General features: G+C 44.7%; 1 protein-coding gene across 1 annotated transcript in view; it reads right to left on the reverse strand.

Annotated features, from left to right (window-relative positions):
• Positions 1–22,245, reverse strand: part of DCUN1D3 (defective in cullin neddylation 1 domain containing 3) — a 31,121-nt gene that overhangs the window by 7,543 nt on the left and 1,333 nt on the right. Inside the window, exons 2-3 of the mRNA XM_090024152.1 lie at positions 8,200–8,277; positions 2,214–2,746 (exon numbers count right to left, since the gene is read on the reverse strand). Of these exons, the coding sequence (XP_089880278.1) occupies positions 2,214–2,644 (431 nt within the window). The 5' untranslated portion in view covers positions 2,645–2,746; positions 8,200–8,277. The remainder of the gene's footprint in view (positions 1–2,213; positions 2,747–8,199; positions 8,278–22,245) is intronic.

Here is a 22,245-nt window from a genome sequence, read left to right on the forward strand (position 1 = left end):
AATTAACTATGGCTAGGTTCAGGATCTGACACTCCAGGGAATTTAGGCACCTTCTCTTCCCACCCCTATGCTATTTCATCCTGTTCAGTGAATTACTGAAAAACATGCTAAGAGGAAATCTGCCTTCCATTAGGAGGAGGAAGGCCTTCACACTTGGGGATGCCATTTCTTCTCTGGACAGAGCAGTAAGGGTAAGTCTAACCTTGTTGGTATCGCTATGCAGGGAAGTCCAGCCTCTAATATCTCAACAGTTCTCAACCTTTTTGGAGTCCAGCCACACCCTCCACAACTTTTTTTGAATGTGGCAGCACCCCTAGCTCAAAACCACTGAACTACTGCAATATGCTCTGTGTGATAGAAAGTGCACTGAGACATAGAAAGGGGGAGGTGAACCTGATTGACCAAAATCTCTTTAAATCAGCCAGCCTTAAACCAAAAGTATTCTCTCTCCTGCTTTGCAGCCGTTCAAGATCCTTCTCTCCAACTATGACTTACGATTTTTAAATCAGCTAGAACAGAGCAGCATATAAGAGTTAAAAGCAGACATTCTGTGCAGTCTTATTTTTTTTTTTTTTTTTTTTTTTTTTTTAGAACTGCTAGTGACTTTGATAAGGTTAAAAAAACCCACACCAAACCTTAGTAAATCTGGGATATTGTGTCTATAGCTCTGCTTGTTTAAACTGTGAGCTAACTGTATCTGCCTGGAGATTTAATACAGAATTTGTTTAATATGTCCTGTAATGAATGGGATTTTGTATGAAATTTCCTTCAGTTACACCGCATGGCTCCTCTAGACTGAAGTCCACTGCCTCAACTAGATGGCTCTCAGCCTGGGTGCTGGTGCTGCCACCACAACCAGGTATGCCTGCCATACAGCCAGGAAGGCTGCAGCAGGTGCTTCCTGTTGCCATTAGGGTTCTCCGACATGTCCAAAGCAGGCAGGAGGAAGGACTGCAGCGCCAGCTGGCTCCAATCTGAGCCTGCAGGGCATCTCCCAGGAACAGGCAGAACTGTTCCCTGTACCCCTGCAATAAGCATGGGGGAGGGGGCAGACCAGGAATCATCGCAGCACCAGCCAGCTCTCCTGCCTGCTTTGGGGTTATCATCAGAGTACCCCAATGCAGGCAGGAGGGCACACACCTGCTGTAGTCATTTGGGACACCTACAGCACCTCAGCTGACAGCCACCCGTCTAATATGACCCAGACTAGTACAGTTATGCAAAAGAACATAAATCCTTTGAAATCATGCCTGCTGTGAGTAAAGTTATATAACGCATCAAATCAGATCTCTGATCATCAGAATACAAGTTTCATCCTCTCTCATGAAGTGTAGATAAGACTCTTAAGGGAAGACCCATCTGTTCTTGCCTGTACATGGGAGAGGGAGAAGTGTGTGTGTGTGTGTGTGTGTGTGTGTGTGTGTGTGTGTGTGTGTGTGTGTGTGTGTGTGTGTGTGTGTGTGTGTGTGTGTGTGTGTGTGTGTGTGTGTGTGTGTGTGTGTGTGTGTGTGTGTGTGTGTGTGTGTGTTGGGGGGGTGGAAAATGAGCGTCATCTTTTTTTCTGTAATTAGGAATCTGTCCCATGCACTTGGGGGAGCTTCTTCTCTCTCCAACACTATCAAGTTTGTTATAAAATCTGTTGACTGCCACCATCCACCCCAGAGAAGGGTTATTCCAGCATGGCTGCATCCACAGTTTTGAAGAGTATTACTGCTGCTACATGAAAATGTAAAAAGCAAAAATGTTTTACCCAAATTACTGGCGTTTTTGCAAATTAAGTTCCAAGAAACACTGGCAGCCTCAGTCTCACTTAGAAAACGAGATCACTCTGTCTTCTCATAAGCAGAATACAATGACAGATACTGTAATGATTAGTCAGTGGCAGGTTAAAGACATAACACATCTCTTATTTGTATTAAAATGTAGAAATTAGTTTCAATGCCCAACATTGCTATCAGGATGCTGCTGGAGATAGTAAAAACTGATTGTCAGATATATGCAATGTACTTTTCAGAAGGTCTACTGCTATAGCACAGCATGCCTCCAATCACAGAGGCACGTTCAAGACAATGCCACTTTTTTGCCACTGCCAAGAACACCTTTGTTCAAATTTTAACTGGCAAAAGGCAAAGGCAAAGAAGGCCAAAGGGGCTTTGCTCTAGCACATACAAGATCAGATACATTTGAACATGTGAAGTGCCATAGGAACTAACCTTGTAAATTTGCACATGGTAGCTGCCTGGAACTTCCAAGCCAAGACTAGCACTTTAAATTCAGTGGGGTCAACACAGAGGTCATTGCAAAAACGTTCCATGCCTTCTTCCAGGATGGCATCTTCACGTTCATCCTTATATCTCCTAAATAACTCCCCGATCCTATGGAGCGAAGACTCTTCTGCACCAGAAACATGCTCTTTCTTTGCATCACCAGAGAAAGTCGGAGGTTGACTAGACTCTACAGCAGCATCCATTTTCTTTGTCCCGTTGACAAGTATATCCCCAGAGGATTTTCCACATACTGAGGGATGTTCTTCCTTGTGGACTGCACTTTTTTTGCTGTGTGACTTGCTGCTGGACTCCCTCTCTCCATTCTTGCTGCCAAGGGTGGAAGAAGGGTTCTTGCACTTAGTGACACACTGGCCCATGTTGCTGCAAGCCCAGCTTTTAGAGCAGTCCCCTTCCAGTCACACACCCGCTCAGCTGCTGTTCACTGAACTTCAACATGCCATCAGTGGAAGGTGACTAACCTGAAAATAAGGTTTAAAAATCAACTCATTGTTCTCCACCCCCCACCACAGCAAACAGTGAGTTAGTTGACGGTGGCATAACATTCACAAGAGAATGACGAGAGGCCAATTTCAGGATATTTAAACTTTGCTTACTGAAGAGAAAGTGTACAGAATGCTATAGCATGCGCTATAAAATTTCAAGCTGCTTTACCTAGAAATCTGTGCAGCTCGCTCACTGGCTACAGTATACTAACGGGTCCTAATAAAGGAAATTCCTAAAATTCTTACTGTAACATAGGTTACAAAGAGGTTGATTCATGTGCAGAATTCATCAAGGCAGACTACTCCAACCCAGAAATATTTTAAGGGAAATGCTTTTTTTTTTTTTTTTTTAAGTTCAGAGAGTTACTTTCTAAATAGAACATAAAGTGCTGTCAAACAAAGCAGCAAAACCCAAGGACATTCAACATTCAGTCTGAAGCATCATCATTTACTTTGGCTGTTGTCAGCTTCTGACACATGCTTGAGTCTGGCTTTTTGTTCTCCAGTTTGCATGATGCATATTTGCAGAGGGAGATGGTAAGGGGACATTTACTGGTCATGGAAGACTCTACACTGTTTCAAGTACCCAGCACAGTCCCTCAAGGGAAGAAGGCAGTTTGGGGGGCAAGGGGAACAACACTTTCTAATGAAAATAAGCAGTAAGCAACTCCAAAATGAACTACGCTATTTCTATCAAAATCATCTGATGCGTCTGCCTGCCGTCAAAATAAGGCAGCTGTCTCCACTAGATCTGTACCACCTTTCCATTCCGGCTCCCCGATACCTTTTTTTCCCTACAACTGGACAGATGAAAGGAGCAAGTAGCCAAGGCTAAATACAAAGAAGGAAAATTCATGAAGCTTGTGTTGTGTTCTTTTCTGATCCAATATTTAGAGAACAGTTGCTAGCTACCGGAGAAGTACCAAAGGCTGAAAAAGTTGTTCAGAAACAAAGGCTTAATCTTGATTTTAGTTGCTGGCAGATCCATGTTTGAGTGTGAAGAATAAGGCTAAGCTCCTAATCACAGCTACTCCAATAAAAACCTGAATGTAGATGCAGTTATATTGCAAAGGTGTCCTTTGCCAAAACAGCTTATTCCATTTGGGGAAGTTGTTTGTGTTTTTTGCCTGTATGAACGCATCTCCACTGAGGTTTTATGGCAAACTCCTTATGTACAGACAAGGCTTGAACATCCCTTCCACAGATGAACTTCAAGAGGAATGACTAAAAGTTACTCCATTAAGTAGCCACTTAAGTCATCCCAAAGCACCAGCAGTTTAAGCTATTTTTTTTCTCAGCACACATGCAATACAGTCATCCTTTATCTTGCTCTTGACCATACGCTGGTGGTGGCAGCTAAGGCAAGTTTCACTGTTCACGCATGGCAATGTAGCTCATCCTTTATGCATTACTTCTCAAATGTCTTATTTTTTCCCCATTGCTATCCTAGAAGCTACAAAAGCAAGAGACCTATTAAAGCCTCCAACAGCTTCAATGCGGGTTTAGTTCTTTTTATTACAAAGCTTTGGTTTTAAACACCAAGCAAGGGGAGCACACATGGTATCCAGTATCCCAAATCCCTTAAGGGAAAAAAAAAAATCCTTTACATTGTAAAGGACAGCTCAAGAGCCAAAAAAAAAGCCCCAACATTATTTTGCATATTGCCCAATATCTCATAGTTCTTTAGCAATGAAGAGGTCCAATCCGTCAGTCAAGCATCTTGCTCATGTGTCGCTTCTTCAGGAAGGACTTTCTTCTATTCCAGTCCCCCTCCATCTTATAATAAGTGCAGAACCTATTTGCGTCTTCCTCAAGGGGATGCACCACAGTATTTGCACTGCATTGAAGTCAAACAGCAAGTAATCTATGCCATAGTGTATGCAAAATTCTTACTCAACAGCGATTCCAAGACACCAAACTCTATCTCTGTTTTAACTTGATCAACATTTGAATGTACAGTTTACATATTAGTTTCAGGCAAGACAAAAACCCAGTCAGAAATAATATATATATATAATTTTATTTCTGACTGGGTTTTTGTCTTGCTTAACTTTACTTGCACACTACTTGAAAGCTAAACCTTGATTTTAGAAGGTGACAAAGCTCTCAAATCAGTGACTAATATATAAACTGTACATGTATATAGGCTGGGATAACACTCTCACATTATATATTAAAATGAGAGTGTTATCGCAGCACAGAAAAATTCTTAAAGGCACAAACCCCAATAGTTAGAGGTTGGCTAAAAAGACTCTTTCCCTGTGGGCAGGTTATTCCCTAACTGCCTACAAGCACAGGATTTCCTGCAACTTCCTCTCCAGCATCTGGTAATAGTTGAGGATAATGGACTGCAGGGAAGACTGATCAGCTCTTGTATGGTAATTCCTATTATCTAGAGTACAGAAGGTGGTTCACTGCTCAATTATAAACAGCATGGAGTATGTTGTATCCTTTGCAGTCACAATTTCTGTTCCCCATTGGTATTAGTACCATGACAAATGTCCAATATTGAAGTCTAAAAGTAGTGACATAATCAACCTCATAACCCCAGTGATTTAGCTATTTATTCTAAATGATGGCAACTGGAATTGCCTGGGTGAGGCTCACCCAAAACAACAGATCAACAGATACTGGAGGTGAAAGGGAGGTGGGGAGGGCAGGAAAGCACTCTTCCTGGTAGGTTCAGAAAGTCATGCCAAAATTGTGTGTCAATAATCTGTACTGTGCCAAGCAAGCAACTTTCCCAGGCATCTCTTCACTTCAGAAAGGATTTTCCTGTATTCCAATGCCACTGCACCTTTTTCTACAACTTGCTTTCTGATAGGAGTGCTGTTAATACAAGCACACCATCCATGCTAGCAGAGCCCAAACAGCCTGAGCCATCTGGCCCACAGTGGCACATTTTCCCTCCCTCTATGGGAAACTGTTCCAAAACGTAACCCTACCTTTTACAAGCAGACATGGGAAGAGATTTAAAGCACCGTTGTTGCAATTCTCTCTTGTACAGGAAACCTAATGCAATGTTACAAGTATTTTGAGGCATACTACTCCCCCAAAAAAGTAACTAAAAAAGCATTAAGCTGCATCTACTGACAAATTCCCTCATTACCTTGTTTGGAACAAGTACAACTTTTGGACCCTTCATCCCAACACCCTTTTTCTCCCTCCCTCCTCTGTCAAATTGTTTGCCAGCGTGGGAATACTGTCTTCATACTACAGGATCTGCTTTCATACTCCACTTTCATATTATGCCTCCTGTTCAAAAAAGTGGGCATGTGGGGAAGCATGCATGCGCGCAAGCAAACAAACAATTGGGGGAAGTTGGAGAAGCAGACCAATTTCTATGCTTAAAAATCAGAATTCAGCAGGGGATCAGAAAAGCATTACTTCCCATTTAAAGGGGTGGGGGGACAGGGGGAAAAGGGAGGTGTGTGGAAATGTCCCTGTGTAATTATGCCAGAGGCTAATGAGCGCAAGTGTTAGTTCTGGGTTGCACTAACTATTATGCCCAGGGATCATGGTTTTCTCTGGTAAAAAAAAAATCCCAAATACTCCTGCCCAAAATCTAGGTTTCCCCACTACTGAAATAAAATGCCACTATAATGTGGTATGTATGCATGCAACATTTTTATTGATACATTTACAATTTTAAAACAATTTGGAAGCCTACCAGTGCCTCAATAGTTGTAATAAAATAAATTCTAAATGCCTATTTATTTTTGCATTTGATTTTGGCTTTTTGTTTGGTTGGTTGTTTTGGGGTTTTTTGTTGTTGTTGTTTTTTTTAAATCATGGAAGATCAGACCTCCCCCAACCCCGCTTGCTTACCAGGACAAGTCCAGTTGCAACTGACCCCCTGCTGCTTTGTGGCACTGAGCAGCCCAAATATGCCAGCATGGTGCCCCTCACCCCCAGCCCCGTCCCCACCGCTGCCCTTCACTCCTGACCCACAGCCCCCCTCACTCCCAACCCGCTGCTCCCCACCCCCAGACCCTAAGGGTGCGGAGAATGGGGTGGGTGTGTGGAGAAGGGGGCTTACAATTTTAACACTACAAATTTGTTAGAGATGCAAAAAAAACAAGACAGAGAACAAGGGTGAAAAACCAAAGTTACAGACTTGTTATAGGTCTCTACTACCAAAGAATAAAATCTGGGACTAAAACCTGAAGGCAAATCACAGACACAGGATACAGTGCTCCTGAAGGAGTTTATTACTCAACAGATGTCTGAGTAGTCACTTACAGCTAAGCATGAATCATCGAGATGTCCATAAGCTTGTTTTCCCCCACAACAAACTAAATGCAGAGATCCGTAATGATGCTGCATGTTCTACTTGTAGTCAGGGAGGAAGCAACTAAGAACACAGGAAATCTACTGCTAGTGACTAAAACTGGCAAAATGAAAACCACGTATTAAAGACTGAGATTTGTTAAAGCACACTAATTCTACAGCTATGGGCAGAGGTACATACAATTAGGAAGATCTTGTTAATGAAGACATTTATAAAAGCAGTATGAAAACACTAACAATGAGAAGTCAGCTGAACATATGATATGCAACAGTAGGTCCAGAAGAAATAAACTAGTGGAGCAACTAAATCTTTTTTTTTATTATTATTTTTTAAGAAAGGCTGTCCACTGGAGTGACCAAAATGATGTTTTGTAGGGAAAAGGAAGGCAATCTCTAAAATGGACAGAAGTGTGCTGTTATTAAATAAGTTTAGCTGCAACTCTGAACCAAAAAAGTAGGAAAATTTTTTTTTACATCTGGAGAATAATAAAGATCAAAAACAGTATGTGGTTAACCCACCAGCTACCACCTCCGATTTTAATTCCTGGTCAATATTTAAAAAAAAAAAACAAAAACCACAAACAAACCACATAAAATGACAGGGAAGATGAAGGGGGGGTGGAAACAGATGTTCCTTCTTTGCAAACAGAATGAGAAGTTTAGGGAAACCCTTTACAAGTGAGGTAGAGTCAAGGCAAGCACATCTGTGCTTCTCTCAACCCATGGAGTACAACAATGCAACTGAAGCATGGCAGGCTCAACAGCAGGACACCCTCACATCTCCCAGCAAACCCATAGGATAATTCCAATGAAAATGAGCATAAGCTCCTACAGGATTTTACACAGCAGCCACCATCTAACTCATGGTGGACAAGGACTAGAAGAAGGAGCAGGAGCTACGCGGAGTAGCGCAAATGGTCTAGCTTAATTCAGATACTCAAGGATATGCCTGAATTTTCTTCAGCACACACCACAGGGGGAAATTCTGTGCATGTTCACACACTTCTCTTCCTCCTATCTGAAGCTCCCACCAGGGAAGCCATCTAGTTAGCTTGCTCTAAGGACAGGGGGAAGGTAAGTTACAGTCGATTTCTTTTCTCCAATGACTGTGGAAGCATCACCAACAATTTACTACTTACATAGTATTCTCAAATACATAACGGGTCATTTCACTATTACTTAGTCTCCTTCTGACTTCCAGGACTTCACGTGGAAAGCTGTAAGATAAAGACCAGCATTCAGAAATCTTTACATTTTAAAAAGGCGGATGACAATAACTAAGATACATATTCCGTAACCACCATCAGCAAGTCCATGAGGAACTCTCATTTCGTTACAAAAAAACAAAAAAAAGTGTGTGGTGTTACAAAGTCACATTTCGACAAACCTGATTTAGCATTTCAGTTAAGCAACTGTTTCAGACACAATCAGCAAACTACTACATTAGTGCTGTTGTAGCGGTTAATGATATGGTATACACATATAGGAACATCATGTAGTTAATTTATGTTGATAAAGCAACAATATTTATCTCAATAGACATTTCAGCTCAACACCCGTCACAGTAGGTGTGCTTCCCTGACCTTTAGGAAGGGACTGTTAGTGCTCAGTTTCTCACGCTCAAGATAAAATTAATGTGCATTCATAGTATATGTGAAAACCAGTAATCAATGTGATTAAGTGGTCTTCCAATCCATGGAAAAACCAAATAAATTACAGTCAGAACTCAGCTCTGCTCTAGAAGTGACCCCCCCACCCTCAGAAGAGCAACTGGGGGTTAATGTTCATTATGACTCATGGGCTTTAGATGAAACCTACTAAATATCCCTAATAAAAAGGCTTCTCATCTCCATGTTACAAATTCAAAGAAAAACTATCCAGGCAGGCTTCTCTGGCTTCACACAGTAGGGTCCTGATGGTAGAATTTCATCAGTTCTGTTGATGCATAATCTAAATCTTCTTGCCAGAAGAGCACTGGCTCCTCATAAGAATAATAAAACATCTTGTATCAGGTAGTAAAGCAACGTATATGTGGTTCTCAGTGCATTCAGGGGACAGACGAGTTGATCGAGAGGCGCTGTTTTGCATAGTTGCTCTATTTTAGGACTACTTGATCAGCACAGATTTGGAGACTTGCTCATATGCACAAGCGCACATAAAAAAGGGAAAGAGACTGACTTCCACTGCGCATCTCAAATATTCTTATAGCCTATGTCAGGGCTGTCCAACTGGCAGCCCACTGGCAACAGGGGGCCCACGAGGAGTTGAACTGCAGCCCTTGGGTTCTCACCTGGCTACTATTCTCCTAAAGCTCTGGCTGCAACAGCTGCTGGAGTCTCTCCCCCTCGTTCCTCTGGCTTCCACTGCTGTACAGCAAGCAGTGCGGGCAAGTGGTGCGGAGGGCAAGTCAGGAAAGGGGAAACCACATCAACCAAAGGGGGGGGAATGTCTGTGTAGGCATGCTTTGTCCAGGAGTGGGGAAATCACTCACATGACCACATGTTGCAGCACAGGGAGGTGCAAGTAGACCCATGTGGACCATCTATGGACTCCCTGCAGTTTAGTCATTGGACAGCCCTGGTCTGTTTTCCTGTCCTACTTTTGACCCCTGTCCATGTCCTTCCAAGTGCATCCAACACAGTATGTGTTCAGCTCAAAAAAGCTTCAAGCCAAGCGTGAGCAAAAGGAACTGGATTGCTGGGAGTTCAGGTGGGGTTCCCCCCCCCACTGCCCCATTCTCTCTAACAGAAGTAAATGAAACAAATATTCTCACTGTAATGCTGTCTTAAGAGAAGCAACAATATTTTAAAAGACCACAGGTTTTATATATTTCACAAGTGGGAAGAGCTGCACTTCAAGCAATTTGGTGAAACCAAAACACGATTACATTTTGCAGTATGGAGCCATACAGCTCAATACCCATCTGAAGGGCTATCAGGGTAAGCTAACAAATTTGCATCTCCAGTTGACTGCAGAACAAATTGCAAGCAAACGTTTGCTTTAGTTCAGGAAAATGTCAAAGACCAAACGCAGTTCAAGCCTAACTACTGATAGGTAAAGATTTTCCAGGGTAGTGTGAAATAGTTTCCACCTTGGCTGACATGTAGATATGATAGATCGGGGTGGGCAAAATACGGCCCATGGGCCGCATTCATCCCGCCAGACCATTCTATCTGGCCCACGGGGCCCCTAAAAATTTAGAAAATTAATATTTATCTGCCCCTGGCTGCCTGTCAAAGATAACAGGAGCCTGGGGTAGTAGACACATGGGAAGCCATTGCAGGACCCTGTAACAGCAAGGCCCGCCTGCCCCCCACCCCCAACCAGAAGCCCCTGCCTTACAGAGGCTTCTGGCCTGGGACCACGGGGCCATATGTGCCTCCCTACGCCGGAGCAGGAAATTTAGGTAAGCAGCAGGGCAGGGAGGCAGGGAAGGACCACAGGCAAATTGCCCCAGTCCTTGGGGCCAGGCCAGCTCCTGCCGAGTCTAGTGATCCAGCCATGCAGCCAGAAGCCACGTGGTACAGAGCAGCTGGCGGGTAGGCAGCAAAGTGGAAAAAGTGGTGGTGGAAGGCAGTGGAAGCGAGGGGGCATGTGGGAGTGTGGGGTCCGTGTCAGCGTCCTGGGGCCAGCGATGGCACGGCCCAGAGCAGGGCAGCAGGAGCATGGGGCATGGGCTGGCAGGAGTCTATGGAGCCGGGCTGGGCTGCACCAGCAGGGAAAGAAAGGAGCTGGCCTGGCTCCACAGAACCCCTGCTGGCTGGGACCCTGCACTCCTGCTGCCCTGCTCTGGGCCCTGGGACACCAGCATGGGCCCCGCGCACGTACCCGGATGTCACAGGCTCCTGCGTGCCCACTCGCTTCCAGTCCCCCCCCCCGCCCCGCCCCGCCCCAGCCTCGCAGTACAGGCGGGGCCAGCACGCACAGCCCTGACCCCACACTCACCTGTCTGGTGCCAAGCAGTGGTGGCACGGGACAAACTGCTGTTCAGAATGGGGGAAAAGCAGCCCCTCCCACTGCTGGCACTTTCTGGTACAGCCACTCCGAGTCCACGTGGGGCTGTCCTGAGTCTCCATCACATCACCGCTACCTCTGGGCTGCCCCATGGGGCAGCAGTGGCAGTGCAGAGCAGACACAGGACAGCCCTGCACAGGCTCCAAGCAGCTGCACAGGAAGGGGCTGGAAGCAGGAGGGCCGCTTTTCCCCCACGCTGAGCAGCAGTTTGTCCTGTGCTGCCGCTACTCAGCCTGGACCTCAGCACTGACTTTGGGCTCGCCTGTCAGGGCTGAGCAGCAGCAGCAGCTGGGCAGAAACTGCTGCTTGGTGCAGGGGGAAAGCGGCACCTCCCCCTCAGCACTGCCAGGCAGTTTTTGCTGCGGCTGTCTGGGCAGCTCAGGGGTGGCAGTGAAGGAGCTGCACTATGCTAGGCTGCGGCGTGGCTGCTTCACTGCCACCTGTAAGCTGCCCAGCTGTTGCTCCACACCGTCATTGCTGCTGCGCTGGGGAGCCAAGAGGCCGCGCTGGGAAGCCAAGAGCGGAGGAGTGGTAGGGCAGGCCAGCATAGGCTCTAGGCAGCTGCAGCAAAAACTGCCCAGCAACAGCACAGAGGAGGGGCCACTTTCCCCTGTGCCAAACTGCAGTTTCTGCAGAGCTGCTGCTGCTGCTCAGCCCTGACAGGTGAGCCCAGAGCCAGCATGGGGTGCATAAGGTCGCAGCTGCACGCACTGGTCGGTCCCTGCTGCTACCACTGCATGCCCAGAGGTGGCAGGACATGCCATGGCTGGGCAGAGCAGAGAGGGCACGGAATGCACGAGGCTGCACGCTGCTAGCAGTAGCAGGGAGGCGCTGTAGGGCACTCAGGCTCTCTGCTGTTGTGGGGTGGGTGCTGCCCAGCTCAGGGGAGTGCTGCCCATGCACACCCCACATACCTTCAAACCCTTCCTACAAAAGTCACAGCCACACTACACCCACATCCTCACAAATCCCCCATACCCACCCACCGATACTCCCCGACACCCCTACACAATATACAAAAGAGTAAGACTACATTTTGAGCTATTATGCAATTACTTCTACATATACAGCACAAACGCATACAAATCAGGTCAAAAATATGTTTTTTAAATTAAATGAAAATATATTATGGGCGTTTGATTTTTAGTATACAATTTGGTGCATTTTTTCCATTCCAAGATGGCAAACCATCTTTCCCAAAGGAGTGCTTCCAGGGTCAAGCACAGGGATTTCCAGTGGCAAAGGTCAGAGGTTAGGGAGAGGGACTTATGGTCCCAAGATGATGACCAGGGGGCAGGGCACCTGTCAAAGAACAGGTCTACCCATGCGGACCTCAAGAGCTTGCCAAAACTCAGTAAGCGTCCCTCCACCCAAAATAATTGACCATCCCTGTACTAGATAGTGCTAGGTGCCAGAAATATTAACATCTGTTAACACGTTCAAATACAATATTTCCCTAGTTATTTTTGATTCAGCCATGTTACCCATTATTCTTTGTTCAGACTGCACAATACCCGGCAACTTAAGCCCATCAAAAAGGAGCTACAAACAGAGAATAATGCAGTTGGTTTTGGCAGTACTTCCAAAACCTGGTATTTTAATAGCTGTTTTGACCAGTTGTTTGTTAAGCTTATAATTTTAGCACAGTGACAATACTAACTTTAGGATGGAGAATAAGGACTTGGTACAAACAAGCAATCAGTGAAGCAAAACAAAGTCTTAGCTATTTGAATCTTCATTTAAAAAAGATCCTCCAAAAAACACCGTGAATTACAGTACACACATTGCTATATGCTTTCTTCCTACCTTCCACAGCAGCTTATGGAAGAAGAGAACATCAACTTTCTGTAGCAAGGGTTTTAAATTAGGTCCCTAGGTCACAACTACAAAGTTAAGGTCTTATGAGACCATCAGTCTACAGCAGGGGTGGGCAAAATATGGCCTGCAGGCCAAATCCTGCCCAACAGACCATTCTGTTTGGCCTATGGGGCCCCTAAAAGTTTTAGAAAATTAATTTTTATCTGCCCCTGGCTGCCTGTCAAAGCTGATAGGAAGACAGTGGCAGTAGGACCCAGGGGGAGCCTGTGGCAGGACTCAGCAACTGAGCAGCAAGGCTGGTCTGGCTCCACCCTGTCCCCAGCCCTCCCCAGCTCACCACCAAAATTCTGGAGGTATGAACCTTGATAAATCCAAACTGAATTAAGTTTGCTCAAGCCCTCAAAATGAAATATTAATGGTTTCTGTACTATACCTACACTTCCGTGCAGCCCTTCCCATGTGGTTGCTTAAGGGCAGGGAGAACCTAGTAAGATCACACAGGTCTCAGTTTACCTTTTCAACGAACTAATGGACAAGTTCAGTTTGCCTGCTGCTGGTAATGGGCCAAATCATATAAACAAGTTGAGTGAGCTATGGTTTTTTAAGTCTCCCATCATCACATAGGTTGGAAGTTTGGCATCAAAGTAAAAAAAAAAAAAAAAAAAAAAAATCCCGTCAGGCAATCCACAGTTTAAGATAAGTACATTTACAGTAAATAGGAGGAGAAAGGGTGGGATCAGAAAGAAAACAGCTCCATCATAGAAATGCAGTCCTTTATAGCCAGAGGTCAGCTTACAACAGATCCAGAAACTGCTGCTCTATGACTACAGCCCTATATTTCTGAGCCTGAATCAGAACTGTGCTGACACTTTGCTGTAGCATGAACTGCAAATATCTGAAGCTCCCCTGAAGCAAGTCTCACAATAGCTGGGAAGTGTTCTAAGAACTTCTTGTTAAATGATCATGTCTAGACACTGTGCATTGTTAGGAAAGAGTCTAGGACTGTATCATCAAAGAAAACACTTTCCTTTAAAGGGCTCTGCACAAAAGACACCTGTTCTGTTATATTCTTCATCTAAGAACATACCATGAAAGAAAGCCACAATATGGCAAACATTTGTTCAAACTGTAATAAATACAGTCTAAAAAAATAGTATAAGAAGGCGTTTCAGTCCTGCAGTCTATCATGCTGTGTTAATTATAGAACAAAGCTAGCTGAAGAAAAACAAACTGAAGAACAAAGTGAAAGATGATAGGGAAAGACATGCCTCTAAAGGGTTGGAATAAAGAGACTTTAATTGGTTTTGTTCATTAAAAGACACATTGCTTGAAGTGATATTTTCAGCAAGACTGTCACATGACATTTCTCCCTTTTCTACACCTCTCTTTTATAGCCAGGGTGCAGTGTAAGAGTGGTTAAGTACTCCCGCTATGCTTCAAGCTGCAGGCAGACAGTAGTCATTTGGGATGCTAATCACATCACCCCCGTGTGTAATGTTGACTTCAGAAACCTACCTGCCTTCACCCCAGTAGTATTAATAGCCATTCAGACCCAGGCAGACCTTTTTGGTTTTGGTTATGGGTATAAGTGTTAATTTTCAGTATCTATTTAACCTTATTTAAAAAACAAACAAACAGATAAGACCTTTGAATACATGCACGGTATTATGGACTATATCCTATATTTACTACAAAGCCAGTTATGAAAACCCACTGCATTTTAGTTTGCAAAGCAGACAGGTGATGGGAACCCAAAGTTAGCAGGGGAGCTGGCCTCCCCATTCCTCCCTATCCACAGATACTATTTTAAAAAGGACATTTTAATCTAACTAATTAAATTCTTCCATTGCATGTCAACTCCATCCCTCTTTGGTTTTTAAAAGCAGAGATTCCTACCGATAGTACAAGTCACCTTCATCTACTTAAAAACAGATATTCATAGTTCCCTGTTGAAGCCAATAGGAACTCAGGATAGTCAGCACCTCTGAAAAGCAATCCAGAAGCCCATTGATTTTTTAATGAAAAAAAAAAAATGGTAAGCTCTAATGACTAACCAAGCATGTTTCTTTCCCAGTTCATTACAGGCTTTAGCATAACCTCATTGTTACTGCGAGGCTTCAGTACAGATGCTACCAATAATCAAAAGGAGCAGACCAGGCCACCAGTAACACTAAAGAGTTCAAAAAGGGTTTGCTTGTGCAATGTCCTCCCGGCTCAAGGCAATCTGGCTGCAGGCCCCGGGACCAATGGAAGCTCTGGTCAGTACTCGCAAATTGCATCCTAGGGTTTAAACACTGGTCATCAGCAACTTCCATCTTGTTGCACATAACACAGTTGTTCAGGAGGACAGATTTAACTTAGTATGTGGAAAACCCTCCCTAAGGCTGCTGTCAAATGTTTAGATGCAAGGAAGTTCCATCAGCCTCAACAATAAAGGGAAGTTGTAATAAACGTATTTCATTCAGACTTCAGTGTAAAAAAACAAAAGAGCTTCTACAACACATGATACTTCCCTTAGGGCTCAGAGTTGAGATCTGACAAAAGAAAAATTAAATCTAAATGTAGTTAATGCCAAGTGTCTCCCATTTTTTATACACTACTTTTACTCCTATGTGTAGGAAAAGAGAGCACTGGAAACCTTAGATCCATGAGCGAGGAAGAAAACCAAACTCCCCCACAAAAAGCAGATTCCTTGCATCAATTCTGACAAGTGGCACTAGGAAGACTGTACTAGGAGTGCTGGGAAGCCTCAAGCTGCAGACAGTAACTTCACCAATCTTCTGAACAAATCTAGAGTCAGGTTATATATTCAGGTAACCCCAGAAAAAAGTTACAAACACAAGCTTGCTGTGCACCTTTCGTAACTCTGATAGAAGCCACCATGCCACCAAAAGAATTCTTTCTAAGCAGTTACACAGTCAAGTCCTAATGAAATTCCCACATAAGAAGTACTAGGAGAGTTCTTACATTACACATGGGATCGTTTTAAACAAGTTAATAAGATTTAATTTCAAATCTGCCTTATATGCTGTTAAAACTCTTTAAGGCTATCTGAATTTCTGCAGTCATAGCAGGCAAAAAGCAGAAAATAAGTAAAGAAGGAACTAATTGAAAACCTGTGAAGACCTGATTTCTGAGGTCTATTACAGTAACACCATTAACACCTTAAACAACATAAGGAAGGCAACACTATTTAGATATCACCTACATCAGAAGCAGCTGCACAATACAGGCAGAAACCTGGAGTGTCCAAACTGCAGTCATAACCAAAACCTTTTAGGTCTCTAAAGTTTGCTTGTACCTTAAGCCAACATACGCATTCTGTTTAACATTTTGAGGCAATGAAAAAAAAAAAAAAAGAAAAAGGTGCTTTGTGTATTATTTTACTTCAGAGCTGAATACATTAAAAGGACCATTTACTTTTTAGAAGTCTGATACAACTTGTTGTATCTGTTACACCAGGGGCAGGCAATTATTATTTCAGCTGGAGGACCACTTAATGAGTTCTGGTGACCTGTTGAGAGCCAAATGGGTAGCCCCACCCCCTGGTCATCATACTGGGACTAGAAGTCCCACTCCCTAACCCCTGACCTTTGTCACTGGAAGTCCCTCCCCTTGCCCCTGAGAAATACTCCCTTTGGGAGGGGGGGGTTGCCATCAGAAAAAAAACCAAATCATATACTAGAAGTCAAACACCTACTAAAACGTATTTTAATTTTATTACAAAAAATATGCTGTGATTTGTGTACTGTATATAGAAAGGACTAAATAATAACTCAAAAATAAAATCTCACCTCTTTTATATTGTGTGTGGAGTGCGGTTGGGGGTGGGGGGTGAGCACAAGGGTGCAGGGGGGAGGGGATCCCCCCCACCATACACATGATGTGCAGCCCCTGCTAATGGCAGCAGTAGCTGGCGGGGGGAGGCAGGGGGTTCAGTTTGCTTGTGCCAGGCACAAGCACTGGTGCCCAGCAGGGCCAGTGCTGTGCGCAGGAAGCAAAAAGCGCAGCCTGCCCAGCCACCTCTATCACAGGGGGCTCCATGCCATGCACCTGCAGCTCCCACACTCCTACTGAGGGAAGCCCCACAGTGGACTCTGCAAGGAAGCAGGGGGAAAGGCTCCCTCCACCCCCTGCAGCGTCCACAGACCTGTGCAGCAAGGGGTGGGGAAGGCAGCCAGCATGGGAGCTGCAGGCACATGGCCCCCAGTAGAAGCGGCAGCAGGAGCCACGGGGGCCTGGCTGGCTCCTGCTGCATTCTGTGGTGCAGCCAGGCACCAGCCAGGCACCTCCCAGCAACGCACAAGTTTCTGCCTGCAACGCTGGGACTGCACAATGCATGCAGCAGGAGCCAGCCCAGCCCTCACAGTTCCCAGCTGGCTCATACTGCCACTGACCCTGACCCCTGGGGCCCTGCACTCCCACCCTCTGCCACTCCTTCCCACCACCCCACACCTGTCACCACTGCCTTTCCCCTGCCGCTTCCCTTCCTTCCCTACCTGCTCACCACTCCAGTAGTACATGGTTCCCAACTGCAAGGCTTGGACTGCATGGCACAGCAGAAGTCAGCTGGAAACCACATGGTGCCAGCTGGGCTCAGCTGACTCCAGCTGTGCCAGCAATCTTTCCCACCCCACACTGGTCTCATCTGATTCTCTACTCTCAGGCCGAGGGAGGTGGGGAACAGCCCTAGGGTCACCAGGCCAGAAGCCTCTGGCTGGGGGCAGAGGGAGGCTGGAGGAAGGGCCCACAGGCATTGCTGCTGCTGCATCTGGGTCCTGCCACCACTGGTGCCTTGTCATCTTTGACAGCCAGCCAGGTGCAGATAAATATTTTTTTTAATTTAGAAAATTAGAGGCCCTGCAGGCTGGATAGAATGGCCTGGCAGGCTGGATTCAGTCTGCGGGCAGGATTTTGCCCAGCCTGTGGTACACTTTGACTTGCAGAAAGTACAGCAACAAACTTCAGATCCCTTTAGCTGTACATGAAGATTGTACGCTTCATGCATTGCATCTTCAGCATTTCTAGACCACCTAGCACAGTGGTGTCTCAGTGCTAAACAGGAGTAGTTAGAGTTTCTCTAACATCAATAAGCCTGCAATGCAAACACTCCACATCCAAATACCTACAGGCACTAGGAGAGCTGGATCCCACCTTGGATGCTCAAACCTATCCTTGGAATACACACACTCGTTTCTTATAATAAACACCAGTGCTCGTCTGTCAAAGTGCTGTCAGTGCTTCAAAAAGTAGATGTTAAACCCACACAACTAAGAAAGCCCAGTTAAAACTGTTGTCTTCTGTTGGGGGTGGAGGAGGAGAATAAGATTTGTATATTAAATAAACACAATCACAGTAGCCTTTGCTATTCATCTCCTCATTGTTTCAATTTACCTTTTCAATTACAACAGAAGCATTGCATGATGTTTCATCATAATGGCACTACTGATCATTAAACAATCTGTCTGGTATGGAGCATGGATGACAGAAATAGCAACATTCAAAGAGTAGGTCTGAAACATAGGTGGAGTAATTCCTAGCTTTTTTCTCAGCCTAGATCAGGGGTGGGAAAAATGGCAGATGCAACTGGACTCCATTACCCAGCCATGTGGCTGGGGCCGGTTTCCATGCAGACCCCAGCTACAGCTGTGCTGTTATAGCACAAGGCTGCAATTGTCACGGAGACAGGCCTCAGTCATGCTGGCAGGGCAGAGGGCTGCTCCAGAGCCACTGGGATCTTGCAGCAGAGGCAGCTTGGTCCAGGGCCAGGGCAGAGCTGCAATCTGCAGCTTGCATGCTCCGGGCAAGGACATGCAGGCTGCAGATAACAGCTCTGCCCCAGCTCCTTGCAGCAGTAACAGCCTGGTCCCATGCTGGGGCAGAGCCACAATCCAGTGCCTGTGCGCCCCTGCCCAGACCACGCAGGCTGCACATCATGGCTCTGCTCTGGCCCCCACCACAAGATCCCAGTGGCTCTGGAGCAGCCCCCTGCCCTGCTGTGTGCCCTGCCAGCACAGCTGGGGCCAGTCTCTGTGGAGACTGGCCCCAGCCATGCAGGCAGGGGCAGCAGGGAAATGGATGGAGTCCATTGCCGGGCAGATCCACCCCATTGGCCGGACTTTGCCTATCCCTGATCTAGATCCTAGAAGGCAACCGTCAATCCTTCTGGATCATGGTGTCTGCATGAGAGGGCACCAGGACCTTCAATGCGTATGTCTAGGCAGGAGTATGGAGGAGGCTGCCCAGACCTTCCATCCCCCCTTTTAGGGCATTGAAACAGTATCCAAAGGCCAAACCAAGTCTAGATGTTCAGTACCTGTAGTTATATGCATGTCCACGAATCAAACCCAGGTCTCCCACACAGCAAACAAGGATTCTACCACTGAACCACAGCCGCGGGACCAATTTAGACTAAGCACCTGCATTTTGCATTCTTAATGACTTCAACAAACTATGTAGTAGTACTTCAGACAATGTTCTCCCAATGCCCAAAAAATATTTTAAGAGACTTGTTTTCCTAATATCTAGTCTACCTTTTTTTTTTTTATTTATTTATTTATTTCCAGGCAAGTGGTCCTTCTCCCATTACCTTCATAAGCTAAATTGTTTTTCCATATTTGTGTTCCTGAAATTTTCACATTTACAGCCCCAACATGTCTATATTGTCTTCCCTCTTCTGTAGAATTTAAGCTGCTTCAGACTCTCAGTGTCTTAGCCACAAACCACTGAATCATTTTAGCACACCCTTTCAAATACTTACACTCTTCTTGAACTGCAGAGATCCAAATCTACACATTACTGACCGTCATCCCAGAGCTACCTAAAGCCACCCTGCCTATTTGTAAGCTAGGGTGCAAGCATAAATAAAAAGGAGAGACAAGACCAAGTACTTTTACAATGGCAAACTGCAAGATCCTCTGTGATTTGCCAAGCAGCACCATCTCTAGAGCTGTCAGACTTAGTGGGCAACAGAGAATAACCTAATGCTAAGCTGTTCCAAGATGCCAATTCATGACAGCATGAAGTTAAGAGTACAAGTGAGCTACATGAATATAGCTGGAGCTCTTAGATTTCCTGACCTTAATTTGCAGAGACTTAACACTCCATAGTGATAAATATTTGACTCATGAAATTTTTAGACAAGGCAAAGAGATTGTTGCCTGTCAAGACAACTTGTGATAACTCATTGACTAAAAGGCTACTGATTGTTTACATGGATTCTTGAAAAGAACTAGGATATTCAGTTTATAAGCGTGTGCTTCAGGGGTAAATTGCAAGTGGCTCTTTACCAGAAGGCAACATACGCCTCTGCAAGTCACCATGCAATTACCACTGTTTCAAGCTGAGTTACTATGTCCTTATTGCAGAATAAACTACAGTCAAATATACAATTAGTCCATGTCCCCAGTGCAGATAAACCACAAAACATTAAAGCCATCAACTCTGTGTGTGAAAAGTAACTGGACATCCAACAGCCAAAAGGCAAAGGCCTCCAAATAAAGGGTAAAAAAGAGAAGATAAATAAAACAAGGCAAACCCCACGTAGAAACCGAGCTACTAGAAATATTGGTTTAGGGATCTCTGTCAGAGTTACTAAGGGGCTCCTTTTTAGCCGATTCTGACTAGTATACCTCTCATTTGAAATCAATTCCTACATCCCCCAAGAACTCCAAATAGTATCGTTTGACCCATTTTCAGCTTCAGTCTTGGGAACAGGTAAAATGTCCCCTATTCTCTTAAATCTTCAACTTCTTTCTGCCTTTGGTCTTTTACCTAGCCAACAAAAGTGCATCTTTATAGGATGCAGTAGCAGTAATCAAGCAACTAATTGAACACCTTTTCTCTTTGTACCTCTGACAAGCAGATGAAAGTGACCTTCAGTTTCACTACTACCACAGGGCTCCCGACTGCAGTAATGAAACTAACCAATACTTCCCACCAGCAGCAGAAAAATCACCAAGACTACAGCAGTTTGGGATAGCTCTGAGGGGCAGCAGGCATCTTGATAGCGTTTGTAGACCTGAGAAAAAAGCAACATACACCAAATTCACACCTGGCTCTCCTCACAGCCAGGAAGGGCTGAATCACTTTCATCTACAAAATAAAAGCCAAGAACATTCCCATCTCTCCCTTATTCCCCTCCCATCCCAACACAGAACACATTGTACGTGACTGAGGTCTATCTGTCACGTGGACACACAAGGGAGATCTCCTTTTTTCATCATCACTGATGCATGCACCAGAGGTCATTCTGTGTCCCTTTGTATTAAAGGCCAGTCAGATAGTCTGACAGCTTCTCTCCCTGGAACACTCCTTCTTTAAGGAAGCTATTTTTCCCCTTAGTTTACAGAAGTAGCTGCTTTACACCACATTGTCAAGTCTACCCTCTAGTTCTCCTATCGATCTTGTTACTGCCCTTTACGTTTAAATGCTCAGTGCCACAATCGGCAAGATGCAATTGGTAACGTCAAAAAGTTATTCATGCACACACCCACCCATCCACCTCCCAAGCTCTTTAAAGCAAGACAACTTGGAATAGGAGACAAAATAAGTAACTACTATGAAAGTCACTAGATGTAGTTCCTGAGATCTACAGGCAAATTACAGATGATATTGCAGGTTATCATGTCTCAAGAGAACATGGATTACCGGAGCATCAAGCTGAGCTGTCAAAGAATATTAGGGCTGCAAGTACACTCTTAAATGATAGGAGTAATCTTTAAATAGATTTATGGACAGCAAATTCTATAGCAGCACTAACTGCCATGAAATTATTAGAATTTAGAAGACTTCAACTGAACTTCTCCACAAGTTTCTAACCAGAATTAAATTTACTTTGTCAACAAGGATCTAACAATCTCCTTTCTATACCTTCCTCTCACCTATGAAAACACTTTGTTTCAAACTTCAAGCTGCTTTTCGTTTAGGGAGCTGTAAAAGCTCTTCACAGACTATTAAACACCCTGTGAAATGCGTAACTGTCCATTTAAGATGAGGCAAAGCAAGGTAGAGTCAAGAACAGAACCTGTCTCATGGTTCCCAGACTTGATTTTAGTCAAAAGACCTTCCTTCCTCTCCCACTAAGCACCTCACGGTAGCACCTGGAAAACAAGCAGAAAGGCTGCAGCAAAGACTTTATGAGAATGTAGAATCAAAAACACACAAAACATTGTTTCTTTTCACTGCTAGCCCAAAATCCAATACCAAACACACAGTGGTCACTTATTAACTGTGCTTAATTAGATATGGGAAGGTTCTCAATCAGGTAAAGGAAGCCTGCATTAGACAAGATACCTTCAGATTGTGTTTAGCAATTTTTCTCCCCAAACTTGGGGAAGGAATAAGGAAGACAG

The sequence above is a fragment of the Crocodylus siamensis genome, chromosome 12 (genome assembly GCF_052110815.1).
Source record: "Crocodylus siamensis isolate JL-2025a chromosome 12, ASM5211081v1, whole genome shotgun sequence".
Classification (NCBI taxonomy): domain Eukaryota; kingdom Metazoa; phylum Chordata; order Crocodylia; family Crocodylidae; genus Crocodylus; species Crocodylus siamensis.